The sequence below is a fragment of the Anarhichas minor genome, unplaced genomic scaffold, assembly GCF_050575085.1.
Source record: "Anarhichas minor isolate MPS153535 unplaced genomic scaffold, ASM5057508v1 ptg000014l, whole genome shotgun sequence".
In the NCBI taxonomy this organism is placed as follows: domain Eukaryota; kingdom Metazoa; phylum Chordata; class Actinopteri; order Perciformes; family Anarhichadidae; genus Anarhichas; species Anarhichas minor.
In genome coordinates, this window is record NW_027466460.1 from 2,581,772 (window position 1) to 2,595,765 (window position 13,994).

Genomic DNA, 13,994 nt, shown 5'->3' on the forward strand with positions numbered 1-13,994 from the left:
CCTCTGACACTGATTCTATTGTTTCACAGGACAACATAGACAGGAGACATAGCTGAGAAATCCCCAATGTGCAAACTCAAAGAAAACCTTTGTTTTGCTGCTTAGAAAACATTTAAACTCATTTATCCCGGTGACTCCAGAGGCTAATGGACATTATTTACTCATATTTCACAGTGGTGTCACTGATGGTTTACTATATGACAATTGTTCCGTTAATCGCACCTGTTTCCTCTGGGTTTGCTAGTCCACGCTGAATAACAAAACAAAGGTGTATAAAAATACATGAAATGAAGGCAGCCTATCAAGGTCACTCTGATGTCTACAGAAGTAGTGATGTAACTGTGGGAGGTCATAGTTTATTATTAGGAAGATACGTTTTGTGAGCTAAAGCAGCTGAAACAATATTGCTGTATGGTGTTGACCTCTTAAGGCCACACGAAAAGAATTATAGGACTACAATTCCCACGGCGCTCCAGCCAATCAATTAGAGTTGGGTGTTGGCAATTTGAAGCTGAAGACGAGTGACTGACCTCAGGACAGCTTAAGTGTGCTTATCATTTTGAGTTTTGCCTCTTTGCTTTGCTTTTGATTGTTGTAAAGGCCTATTTTCTTTGTTGAATGTGATTTGGAATAATCTTGATATATTTGTGATTAACAGCGTGAGCCATTGAACATCAAGCCATCCGGTCAAGCAAGTCACCACAGCTGTGTGTAAAGCAGGTCACACTCTAACACCACAGTTTCTCGCTGGTTGGGTTGGCTCATCTGAGCAGAAATATCTGCATGTAAAGTGTGATTATACAAATCCATAGCGCCTTCAGACCACATCTCATCCGTCTGTGTTTTTAAAATGTGTATCGGACGATAATAGAAGATCAAAAGCAATTTTGATCTCAACTGCCGGTCATTGAAAAATGTAACATCTTAATAAGAAACGCTTTACAGCTGTAAGAGCTGGAGTCTCTCAGTAAAGTAGATAACAACAATGTTTGGTAACTATGCTGATGTATATTTTTGACAAATCCCTTTGTGAGTACCAGAATCTAAAGTAATGTCTTCAAACTGCTTATTCAGTCTGACCAACACCAACATTTGGGCCGGACGTCCGGAAATGCAGGAACCTCCAAATCTGTCTTTGTTCTTGTCATTATATCTTTTGGTCTTCATAGAAGTAGGGACGCAGCTGTGGATTCACCTTCACCACTTTAGTGAATAGACACATTCACTCCCAATGGTCTGAAGTAGAGAGAAGCCTTATGTAGAATTAACAAAAGAAACGTGTCATGAAGCCCACGCTCCACCCTGCCAGCACGATTCTTAAGTTAAAAACCAATGTGCATTCAACCTGAGCCTGTGTGTGCTTTTACAGTACACAGGGAATCAAACTTGCGTCTCTGAGGAGCCATAGGATGTGTTTGTTGGTCATAAAGGCAGCAGGTGTTTTTCTGGCATTGTCTCACACACACACACACACACACACACACACACACACACACACACACACACACACACACACACACACACACACACACATACACAGAGCAGGTGCTGTTTGTAGTGAGTATTCTTCTTAATGGTCCCAATGTCACTCATTGTGTCACATGTGACAAAACCCTGTCAGCAGCATTCCATTCATGTACATACACTGTGTTGATTGTTTAATGTTATGCACCACCCGGCATGACAAATTCCTTGTATGTGAAACATACATTGGCAATAAACGGTTCTGATTCTGATTCTGATTCTGACACACACATTCCCACTGTGACATCTCCGTGTGTCAGAGACAATTCCTCAAATTCCATGATTTCTTTTCCTCAGTGTGTCACTTCCACATTTCTTCCTGTGATGACGAGTTTTGGCTGTTTGTGAGCTTTAATAAAGGACATTGTTTAACACCATAAAAGAAAAGTCCAGTAATACTTCCATTTTACTGTGTCAATATCCTTTACATTTTCACATTTAGTTTCTGCCTCTCCGATGTCTGTTTAAGAGTTTCATTTGCACGTAATCGCTAACATTCTCAATATGTATGTATAAAACTAGTCTTGTCTGTTTACTGTCATCGCTGACAAAATTGAGACAATAATGGGAACTATTGCTATAAATAACTATACAGGATGTCAATGTTGTCTCTTTAACCTTTCTGCATGATCAAAATTTCAACTTTTAATTTAGTCGATATCTCTGATATCTCTCTGATCCTCTATGTGCTAGCATCACAGGTCAGAATGTACATTTCAAATGTAACTTCATGCTGGTAGTATTCTATATTTTTGACATAGCCAACAATTCCAATGCAAAGACTAAAACCAACAATGTGTTACTTCGTCTCATTACAGTCTAACTGCACATTAGTTCCTACTGAAGACATCAATCTTCAAAAACATCTCACAAAATAGTTTTTATCTTTTAGAAACATTTAGCAATTTCTTCAAACAGCTGGTCACTATAGTTTCTATCAAACGTTACTTAAGCAGGATATGAAACACGATGGTTTGATACACACACAATACTCATTCGTAGGTACATTCATTGTTGGTTTTAGTGTTTTAATGAGATTGGTTGACAATAAGAAAAAGAGGAATCACGTTCTGCCTGATTGATTAAATTGGGTTTGCTTCAGTTCCATGAGATTCTTTCAAAATGTCTCACAGTTTAAGTAACACTGAGTCAGTCACCAAAATCAATAGATGTGTTCATACCATTCCTAGAATTACATCCCACATCAATTTATCCTTGTTTTGTTTCACTCACATTTTTCTCCTGCAGCAAAGTCCTGCTGGGCTATTTCATCCATTTATTCAGCAGCCGTTATACACGATGCAGTTACAAATCTACTTTGCATGACCGAAACAGACAAACTATCATAAACTGGAGATGCATCAATATCACTTTGATTACTTTCAGTTTTCATTTTACACACTTTTTAAACCCAAGACTGTCACCTAGATGACTATTGTTTGTGTTCAATGTTCACTTACTTTAATTTACATCTTATGTCTTAGCTTACTTAACATACAAGAGTGGCATTTTAGGCCAAACCATGAGTTTTTTTTACTAAAACTGACGAAGCAGTTTATCGTTCTTTTGTTATTAAGTGTGTGTTTAAAACGGTTTAAAACCGTTAACAATTTGTGACTGTAATCCTGGAAAAATTATGTTTCCCTCTATTGGATACATTCTTACTTACTAGTGGCACTTGAGGAGTGTTCACATTCCATGTCCTTCTCTTGTGTAAGTCTTCCACATTGACATCAGTGTGTGACATTAACCCACTGGTGGTGAAATCCTTGTTGAAACCATCATTTCAAGTGAGGGCAAGACGCTGCAGAAGCATTTCAAATACTGTACAAGTACTGTTACATCATCAGATAACCTTTGGGTCCCACACTTTAATGTGTTCATTGCCTCCATTAGCCTAACCTTAGCCAATAACCCAAAAATCATCTTTTTCCCAAATGGGGACATACCGTAGCTTTTGTCCCCAAACCACCCATCCACCCAGACACCCACACACACACACACACACACACACACACACACACACACACACACACACAACAGCGGTATTCCTGTGTTGATCAGTCAGTGAAGGAAGTTTATGTTCAAGAGCTGATCAGGGATTTACATGTCTCCATGTTAACCAAACAAGCCCCCCCACTGACACTTGTGCCACGATAAAGCACTCTGAGAACACTGGCTGACACAACATGAGAGGTTCAGCTGTAGGTTGAAGCACACTGAGTAAAAGACTGCTGTGACCAGGTTACAACAAGGCTGAGTGTAAACTTTGGAGCATATTTTGTTACGTTTGTTACTGTGAAAACACGACGCTCGTTAAAACGGACCAAGCCAAAGAGAAGCAATTATTTTCATATCAGCTCAAATTCCACAGACGTCTACGACCAAAGGCATTGCATTCTAATTACGGAACACACACAAACACTGACGCACTGACACACACACACATGGAGGGAGAGGTTGGTGCTCAGTTCGTAGAATCCTTGACCTGCTGTGTGTGGGGGGTCTGAGCTATTAGTTTTAGGATGTGTATATGTGCGCGTGGGCACAATTAATTGCCTGACCAAGAGGTCAATGTTGAGCCAGGGATTTGTTGTTTATGTAACCGAGAGCTGGAGAGACGCAGAGAGAGAGAGAGAGAGCAACACAAGCTAAACTCCCTACAGCAACATATGACCTATGCTAGTTTACCTTCTCTATGTGTGATATTTTTCCATCAAATGATTACTTTAAGATGCAGAAAGTCATAATGCACTTCCATAAAGTTGGGCAACATACAATGGTTTGTATGATATCTTACAAAGACTTACTTCATTATTTTTCATGTTTCGCTACGAATGTCCAGCAACAGGAGCGATCGGTGAGCCTCCACGAGTCCCTGCAGCTTTTAGGTAACAAAACTACTTGGTTATGTTTAGGAACAGCTCCTGGTTTGGGTTGAAATAAGTACAGAAGTGGAGTTACTTTGTAACAAATAAGTCAATGTTGACTTCTGGTTTCACATGGGACATGAACAGCGGTCAACCTCCTCCCTATGTGGACTTCATCACTCTTTATGCTACATCACCTGTCCTGGCTCATGATTACATGGATTATATATGAATTATAATGCATTACTTGTTCTGGTTATAGTTATGAACAGCCTGAATTGGGGATCACAGGAGACACACTACAATGAAAATAATGATGAAAAAAATCGATGCAGCTGAGGCCAAGATATCCGGACTTTTTCCCAAATGAAACTCTAAAAACACTGAATCCTACAATTCCCACAATGCTACCAATAGCATGTTGCTTTGTAAGATCCTCCCTGATGACATAACCATGGTTATTTTCTCAGACCCAATGTAGCTCAGAGTACTTGACATCATAAAATGCATTAAATGAATGCATTAAAACAGTTTTTATTGTACAACTAACATGCAAAATGATGAAGTATATTGTCATTGTTAGTTAAATAAACAGAATGCTCAGATGAGACTATGAACCTGTAAATAAATAGAGTGAAAAGTTTGAAGTTAAAATCTTATATTTTAGTATAGAGTTCAGCATTCCACTCAGCAGGCTGATCAGCAGGAGGGAACATACACGATGAAGCAAGTCAGGAGAGAAATTGCATGTCCAAACTGCAATCCAGGAGTCATTCAGTGAGATTGTCTTAAAAGTGTGAAACACACTGTAGTGCACTGTGGCACACACACACACACACACACACACACACACACATACACACACACAGTGGCTAGAAGGAAAGCATGTTAGTGGAGAGATAAGCCTCCTTTGTTAGCTGGTTGAGACACCATTCATTAGAATGAGCCCAGGGAAATATGACCTAGTGTGTGTGTGTGTGTGTGTGTGTGTGTGTGAGTGTGTGTAAGAGCGGATTCTATCTTTTTTTTTTTTTTACATAGTATAACATCATTTCATAAGTATTGGACACATTACTAGTGGCACTAGAGATAACGTCAGGGAAAGTCATGAGCATTTAAAGGATACTTAAATTATCTGGGCATACTTCAACTTATGCATCAGAGTTCTACACTCTAAAAAAACTGACAACCATCCCAAAACATTCAAATAACATGTTCTTGGTATATTAGAGGGGTACTCCAATGATTTGACTTATGAAATGTTATCTGATGTCTCAGACAGTCAGAGCTCCTTCTGCAGTAACATGTTCTCACTCCCAACCCGTCAAATACCAACGCTGCCCCTCAGCACCCGTTAGCATGCAATGCACCGGGCTTTAACCGGACTCCAATGTAAACCCATCCATGTCATTAGATGGTCTGAGCAACTGACCTAAAGAGAGAGAAAGTTCACATAGGGAAGAGGTTGTGTGTGTGTGTGTGTGTGTGTGTAGATGGGTCAAACAAACACAGGACTTCCACTCAGGTGACCACTGTTCATGTTCCATGTAAAACCAAGTCAATGTTGATTTATATTACCTTACTTTTTTTTACGTAACTTACATATTGACCAAAGGTGTGTACATAGGTTACATAACAAATATAGTTATTCTAACACACAATCCCTTGCTAAAGCTGCCGAGTTGTTTTGGTGCCTAAACCTACAAACTAAACCTGACAACCTATTAAACACACTTTGGAAGTGTATCTTGAAAAGAGACTGAATGGATGTAACAAGTGTAAACTATGTTGTGCGAACACAGAAGTTTGACATACACACTTCCAGTTTTTTGGAAATGCTCTCAATTGCTCTGTTGTCAACATGATTAGCAGTGTTGTGAAGCTTTGAAATGATTTAAGAAAAACTAAGAAAAGATTGCATTAAAGGCAACTGCCCTGAGTTTGAGTAACTTAACAGCAGTCCACTGATTTCAATTTGTGTTTTTATATTATGGTAAATGGACTCTACTTGTATAACACTTTTCTAGTCTTTCCAACCACTCAAAGTGCTTTAACACTACATGTCATCATTCACCCATTCATGGAAGGGGCTACCATGCCACCTGCCCATCAGACTATCTACATTCACACACCGTAGGCACAGCTACAGCAGCAATTTTGGGGTTGCTCAAGGCATGACATGGACTAGCAGAGCCGGGAATCAAACCGCCGATCCTCTGATTGAAGGGCGACCCTGCTCTCCACTTTGCCACAGTCGCCCATTATTTGCTAAAAAAATAAACAACATGAAAAATGGCAAGCCATTTCCATTCAGACTGTCAAAACACGACACAAATTATAACAGAGTCCTTTCCACATTTTTCATATAGCTGACAGACACCCACACCCACACCCACACCCACACACACACACACACAAACAAATCACCCTATAACCACCCTGCCCATTGTTGTTCAGTTCCGGTACAATAATAATTCTTACAGTTGGAATGGGTGGCTGAGTACACACACACGCACACACACACACACACACGCACAAGCACACTCACACATGCAGACACACAAACACACACATGCAGACACACAAACACACACACACACACACGCATTTGTTTCTGATGCGTAGCAGCCAGAAGGTAATAAAAACAAAGATCGCATAAACTTTTGCATATGTAAGACCGTTTCTATTTGTCTCAGTCAGAAATTATCTAATTAATTTAATAACACACACAAAATAATTCAGTGTATCTGTAGTGTTTCTGCTGACCTGCTCAGTTTAATCCAAACCGAATATACCCCAAGGAAAAGAGTCCACAGGCTCTGGCTCTTAATCTGTGTGTCTGTGTGTGTGTGTGTGTGTAATACTTTGGAATGCCGGCCACGCTGAAGGATTTCATATCCCCTAAATATCTGCAGAATGGTGCCTCACACACACACACACACACACACACACACACACACACACACACACACACACACGCACGCACGCACGCACACACACACACACACACACGCACACACACACACACACACACACACATTCCTACGAGTCTTAAAGTAGCAAAACTAAACGAGAGAGACCCCCTGCATGGTACAACCTTTCCACCTCGTTAGTGTGTGTGTTTGTGTGTGTGTGTGTGTGTGTGTGTGTGTGTGTGTGTGTGTGTGTGTGTGTGTGTGTGTGTGTGTGTAGCCTTCAGCTCAAGGCCCGTTCAATAACTGTGTCGCTTCATGCCAAGTTATTTCAGCTGACCCTGCTCACACTGTGGACTGGGCTCACCTCAACACTTCTATCAGGAATATGAGTGCAGCTGACTTGGTCCACTGTCAGGAGAATGTTGACATAATATCCCTGACATTTTCAGAAAAAACAGCAAGAGACACATAAACATTATGAAGTGGACTGATTAAATAAAAGGACTGACATTTATTTAAATTGAACAAAAGCCTTGTCTGACTTCTTGGAAACTGACTTCTGACTCCTAAAACATTTGTTAGCTCTCACTTTTTGTTTGTACTCCTCAGTACATGTTTAGGTCAAAGGTGCACTGGCCAACATCCCATTTGTGAAAAAACGACAGAACTTTCCTTTAAGACACCGGACAGTAAACTCAAGCTGATAGTTGATTGAAAAACCAAGGGCACTGATATGCTTCAATAACAGCCTCCTTTATTTGCTGGTGTGATGATGGTGAGGAGCAATGTCTATCTAGACTGTGAAGATCACTGTCATACTCATTTATTGAGCCCTTGTGCCCCGTTTATCTCTTTTAAGGAGGTCAGGTGGATGGACAGGTCAAACACACACAGGATTTCACCAGGAGACTGCTGTACATCTCCTGTGTGAAACCAAATCAACATGTTGAACCTTACTTTTGTTATAAAAACATATTTACTTAATGAACACTGCGTATGCAAGTTACTTAACAGGTATACTTATTTGACATTACAATTGTAATAATTTTAACCCAAAGGAGTATCTTATCCTAAACCTAAAAACTAAATAAACCTAAAGGACCTACATTTGGAAATTTATTTTGAAAGGAAACTGTACGCATCTAACAAGCGGAAAACCTGTCAACACTGAAGTTTATTTTGAGAAGACACTATGCAGAGCACTTAATCTTTCTAATGGAACGCCCCTTCAATCTGTTTCTCAAGTCAGTTTTGACCTGAAAAAAATACATCTCATGGAAAGTGCAATGCAGCGTGAGTGTTGATGATCAAGAGCGACGTAAATACGTTTGTCAGCGTAAACAATTATGCCCCCTGGCTTCCACAAATGGGCATCAATAACAATGCATACAGTTTAGTGGAATTGAACTTGAGTAATCTCCACGGGCTTCCGTACAATGATCTGTCCAAGCATCTTTTGTATTAAAAATAGATGAAAGAAATTGCACCAACACTTTTGCTGCATCCCTCTGTAACCATGACACAGACCAGATGTTTCCAGTTGCTGTTTAATGAAGGTTGCCACCTCAGCCACATCGGTTTTATTCTTTCAATGCCAGAGCTGCTTCTTGCTTAAAATCCTTTCAAAGGTGCGTTTGCTCAGTACAATCCCACGTGAAACAGCAAGCAATTGAAGTATTTAATCTGTTGTAAAGCCACGTTTAAAGTAGTCTTTAATGTACTCACAATCCATTTATATGTCAAGTGTAGGGTAACCTATGAAAAGCTGCCTCTACGACTGTTGTGTTAAAGTATCTCATAATTTCGACTCTTTATCTCATAGGTTACATCATGAAACGCTTAAGGCGTTTTCAGAAAACAACAGAGCAAAATGATGCTGTGATTTGCCCTGTTTGCTTATTATTGTGTCAAATTATATATCTCAATGGTCAAAGATTAATATGAGGCTATCCTTTTTCATGACCACCAGATAATAGTTTATGATTACAACATATATATTCAGATAACTGGCCAAAACGACCAAGGCCATCCTGTTTCCACATAGGCCTAGTTACTTACTGTATAGCGTGCTCCTGTTTTTGTGGACAAATATTTTTCATTTGCTGTCTTTGATGCAATTTCTATCAGTATCAGTGATTGCTCTGCTCACCTTTGTAGCTGTTCCCTCAAAGTGTCTGAATGCAGCCACTGGGGGGTGTTCCTGTAGAGCATGACAGGAACACCTGTGTAGAACGTTGGTTTACATTGAACAGAAACTCCTAATAGCTACTGACTTTGCCCCCCCTTTGCCCAGTAACTTTATTGTCCTGTTCCTGTCAGTCAAATCAGTTGCTATGCATTCAGTTCTAAGTATGATTTAACTCACTGTTGATTCTTTAGTCATTTTACCATTATTTGTGACTTTGACCAATCAAGTGGGGCAAATTAAGCTAACTAATTGCTTTGTGTTACATTAACATAGGCAATTTGTACCAATTTGATCTTTACAAAGCTAGCTGGCTTGCTAGCTTAACAAAGCTAGATAGCTTGCAAACAATTCAACATCCCTTGATGCTAATAATGTAATGATGCTTGTAGCAAAACGTTTAGTGGAACGTAGAACTGTCATATTAATTCCTTTTTTTAACTAGCATGATAGGAATTGAAGAGCTCAGATACTGGAGACAAATCTCGGGTATGCCTGTCCGTTTTGACGTCGGCAAAGTGGCTATACAGATATTTACAATATCGAAATATGTGTGCTTGAATTGCCACCATGAACATCCACATGTCCTCTATAGCATATACACAAGCAAACTATTGTCTCTTTCAGAAAATACGAATAAAGCTCATTTTGGTTTATTGATGTCTGCTGTCATTTTTAGTGTGTCTTTACGATTGATGAGGTGCACGGTAATAACCATAGTCTGTAATAACCATAGTCTGTATACAAGAAGTGGACGTAGTCATTGTGACTTCACCCATTGGTTGTTTTGAAGCCTCGAGTTCGATAATTTTGCCGTCGCCATCTTGGATTACGGCCGTCGCCATGATGTTTTTTTTGCAACCAATGAACGGAAGTGACCATATTTTGGAATGCGGAGGAGTAACGCAGACACGCCAAATAGGCACTGGTAGAGACCTGTCTGTCATAGCATACCCTGCTTTATGGTCTATTTGTCTCTAAATGGACCATCATTTACTAAATGAACATCATGCTGTATTGAAGAAGACTTGAAACTAGAGATTGAGACCATAAACTCATGTTTACAATGTTTACTGAGGTAATAAGATCAAGAGAGAAGTAGAGTCATTTTCTCATAGACTTCTATACAATCAGACTTCTTTTAACAATCAGAGGAGACGCCCCCTGCTGGTCAGTAAATATAATGCATTGGCTTCACTTGGCAGAACCAGAGGTTGCTGCCTGGTAATAACTTAATTAACAGTCAGAACCAGCTGCACATTGTGAAAGTAGAGAAGAAAAAAATGTGGGCGTTCCTCAGAGCATGACAGGAACGCCCTGTCCACAGCTGCCACCAGAACCTGGCTCAAAAAAAATGGTCAGTTGTAGGCTTTTACTTTGAAGGCAGATCGTGCGCCTTCCTGTAATTTTGCGCATTAACGGTCCTCATTGACGCGTCAGGCTGGGACCCACCGGATTGATCTGTTTCCATATGACCGGGCTTTCATTCACAGGGGGTCCCTACACATCCTGCAGTCTCTCTGTGGAACAAGTACTGGACCTTGACAGAGAGACAAAGAAAATAAATAAAAAAGAAAAGAGAGAGAGACAGAGAGATAGAGAGAGAGAGAGAGAGAGAGGGATAGTGAGACAGAGAGAGAGAGAGAGAGAGAGAGAGTGAGAGAGAGAGGGGGGGAGACAGAGAGAGAGGGAGAGTGAGAGCGAGAGAGACAGACAGAGAGAGGGAGAGTGAGAAAGAGAGAGAGCGAGAGAGAGGGGCCAAATGAAAGAGAGTTATCAGCGGCAGAAGGAGAGGGGAGCGCAGACACAGGGGGAGGATTTTTTAAATGTCCTTTTTATGCTTCTCGGATCATAAACGCGTGAGGACTTTATAAACATGCACCTACTGGGAATATCTCTTTTACTGGCATATCTTCTCTACACTAACCTCGCCAGCGACTTCAGCCACAGCGACTACGATGATTACTACGAGCAGGAGCAGATGGACGAGCCGGTAAGTCTGAGAGCATGGAGGAGGTGGAGTGAAGTGGAGCTCGCTGCCTCTGCCTGTCTGAACGCTCACAGCACCAACATGTGAGGGACCACCAGGGTCCATCATGTGGCTTCAGAAAGGTTCGGGACCACATAGTGTAAAAGAAGTGACCTTAACGCAGGTTTGTTGTTGGAGTAATGCAATATGAGGGACAGCTGATTACTGTCTGGTAGCGGCATTGAGGGACTCTTGATGGAGGTATTTCATGTTGTACAGGTCTTTCTCTTAGATAGTGTGTGTGTGTGTGCGCATCTCAATGGGCTGCCAGGGATCTGGTATGAAGTCCATCACAGCAAGGTGAAGTAAAAGTGAAGCTGTGGGTGAAGGAGAGCCCTTTATCCCGTTACAGAGGACTGATGAGGGATGTTCTGCAGACGGTTTTCACCTTGCTGTTTAACCCACCTAACTTAACCCACCTTTACAGACTGCATTCAATTCTAAAATCCAGACATTCACTGATCACTTTGTTAAACGTATTGAAGTTCAGTTCACAGGGAATGTGAAGCTGTTATCAACAGAGCGTGTGCTCTATGGAGGTGTGTGTCTTAAACAGGTGCCCCGTCCTTATAGAAGTGCACTAAATCACTGCACTACACCTGCAGACACACACCTGTGTGTCATCAGTGTGCAAACTCTGCAGCTGCTGGGAATACACCATTTGTACGCATCCACATGGTCTAGACCTGCTCCATAAGAAAAGTGCCCTGATGTAACTTCTGTTATGATTTGCAGCAATACAAATACAATGTTTTACCAAAAAATGTCCCTTTATCCCGAGTTGACTTTATCTGTAGCCTACAATCTGCCTGTTGACCCAGATAATGCAGACGAATAACCCACATGACCTGTGAAAGGAAATTTACATTAACCAAATGGCGCTAAATGGCTAAAACATGACTATGCTATTTACAGGCTTTTATGGAATGGTTATTTTCCATCTCTCAAGTCTTATAATACCAGTTGGATTGATACACCATTGAAACTACTTTTCTTTAATGTCATGCCAGCACAGCAGATTTGCTATAGAATGAGAGAGGAAGGGAAACGGGGGGGGGGGGGGGGGGGTTGGGAAAGAGTGTTTTCAAAGTGTGTGTGTTTGCGTTTGTGCTGGGGGGGGGGGGGGGGATAAGTGTTAAGCAGTAACATGCAGCCATTTGATCACAGTAGACTCTTAATTGGGATGATGAGTTTTTTTTCCCCTCAGCTCCTGTCCTCCACCTTTAAAGCCCTCACTGTGAGGAGTTCAAGTAACAAGGGATAGCAGCTTTGGAGATAATGCAGTGGTAGGAATGAGGCTTTCAAAAAACGTTTAATTGGCTTACCACACTTGAATTGATGGTTTCATGCTGAAAATGAGTGGTTCAGTCGGTTTTCTTCAGCTCAGTACAGAAAAGCTCTCAGCCATCTCTAGCCTTCTGCTCAGCCTTCCTTTCGGATTGATGATCCAATTAAAAGCAGGAATTGACAAGTGATGCTTGACAGCACATGATTTAGCATACTAGCCATTTTGTTGCTGCTAAATATCTTCTCTGTACTATTTAAGGTTAATGATCTAGAGCTTAATGTCCCTCTTTCGTTATTGGCTTTGTTTATGATTTCATTGAATGGGTTGAAGACAGTTTTGAGTGTTGAAACAGACAAGGTTTAAAGGGGAACAACACCAATTTTACACATCAGTCTGTTTCCAGGTGTTTGGAAGTGTGATTGCATTTACACAAAGTAGTATACAGCCTTTAGTGGCTCCAGAGGGAGCTGTGTGAAGTCTGATACATGTCTTCAAGTGATGTCACTTGAGTCAGCGTTGTTTTGGGGTTGAGGCTACAAGTTCTAAAGGTAAAGAAACACGGAGCTAATCACTGCTGCAGGCTAGAGGCTCCAGGCTACATTAGCTGCTACCACTGACTATAAGAAGTGGACGTAGTCATCGTGATGTCACCATTTGGTTTGTGGACTGACGTTTTGAAGACTTGAGTTTGCCGATTTTGCCGTCGCCATCTTGGATTATGGCTGTCACCATGTTGTTGTTTTTTGCAACCTATGAACGGAAGTTACCATATTTGGAATGCGGAGGAGTAACGTAGAGACGCCGTATAGGTCTCTGGTAAAGAAAGACCTGTCAATCACAGTAAGCCCGCCCTAAAGCATCCCCTGCTTTATGGTCTATTTGACTCTAAATGGACCATAATTTACTAAATGAACATCATGCTGTATTGAAGAAGACTTGAAACTAGAGATTGAGACCATAAACCCATGTTTACAATGTTTACTGAGGTAATAAATCAAGAGAGAAGTAGAGTCATTTTCTAATAGACTGCTATACAACCAGAGGAGTCGCCCCCTGCTGGTCAGTAGAGCGAATGCAAGTTTTAAGACACTTCTGCATTGGCCTCACTTGGCAGAACTGGAGGTTGCTGCCTGGCTGCTTCTAGCATATAACACACCTGCATCTCAGACTCAACTGCCAGTAG

At 41.0% G+C, this 13,994-nt stretch overlaps 1 protein-coding gene across 1 annotated transcript in view; it reads left to right on the forward strand.

Annotated features, from left to right (window-relative positions):
* Window positions 1–11,188: 11,188 nt before the first annotated feature.
* vegfc (vascular endothelial growth factor c) overlaps window positions 11,189–13,994 on the forward strand; it is a 48,616-nt gene continuing 45,810 nt past the window's right edge. Inside the window, exon 1 of the mRNA XM_076092038.1 lies at window positions 11,189–11,487. Within this exon, the coding sequence (XP_075948153.1) occupies window positions 11,371–11,487 (117 nt within the window). The 5' untranslated portion in view covers window positions 11,189–11,370. The remainder of the gene's footprint in view (window positions 11,488–13,994) is intronic.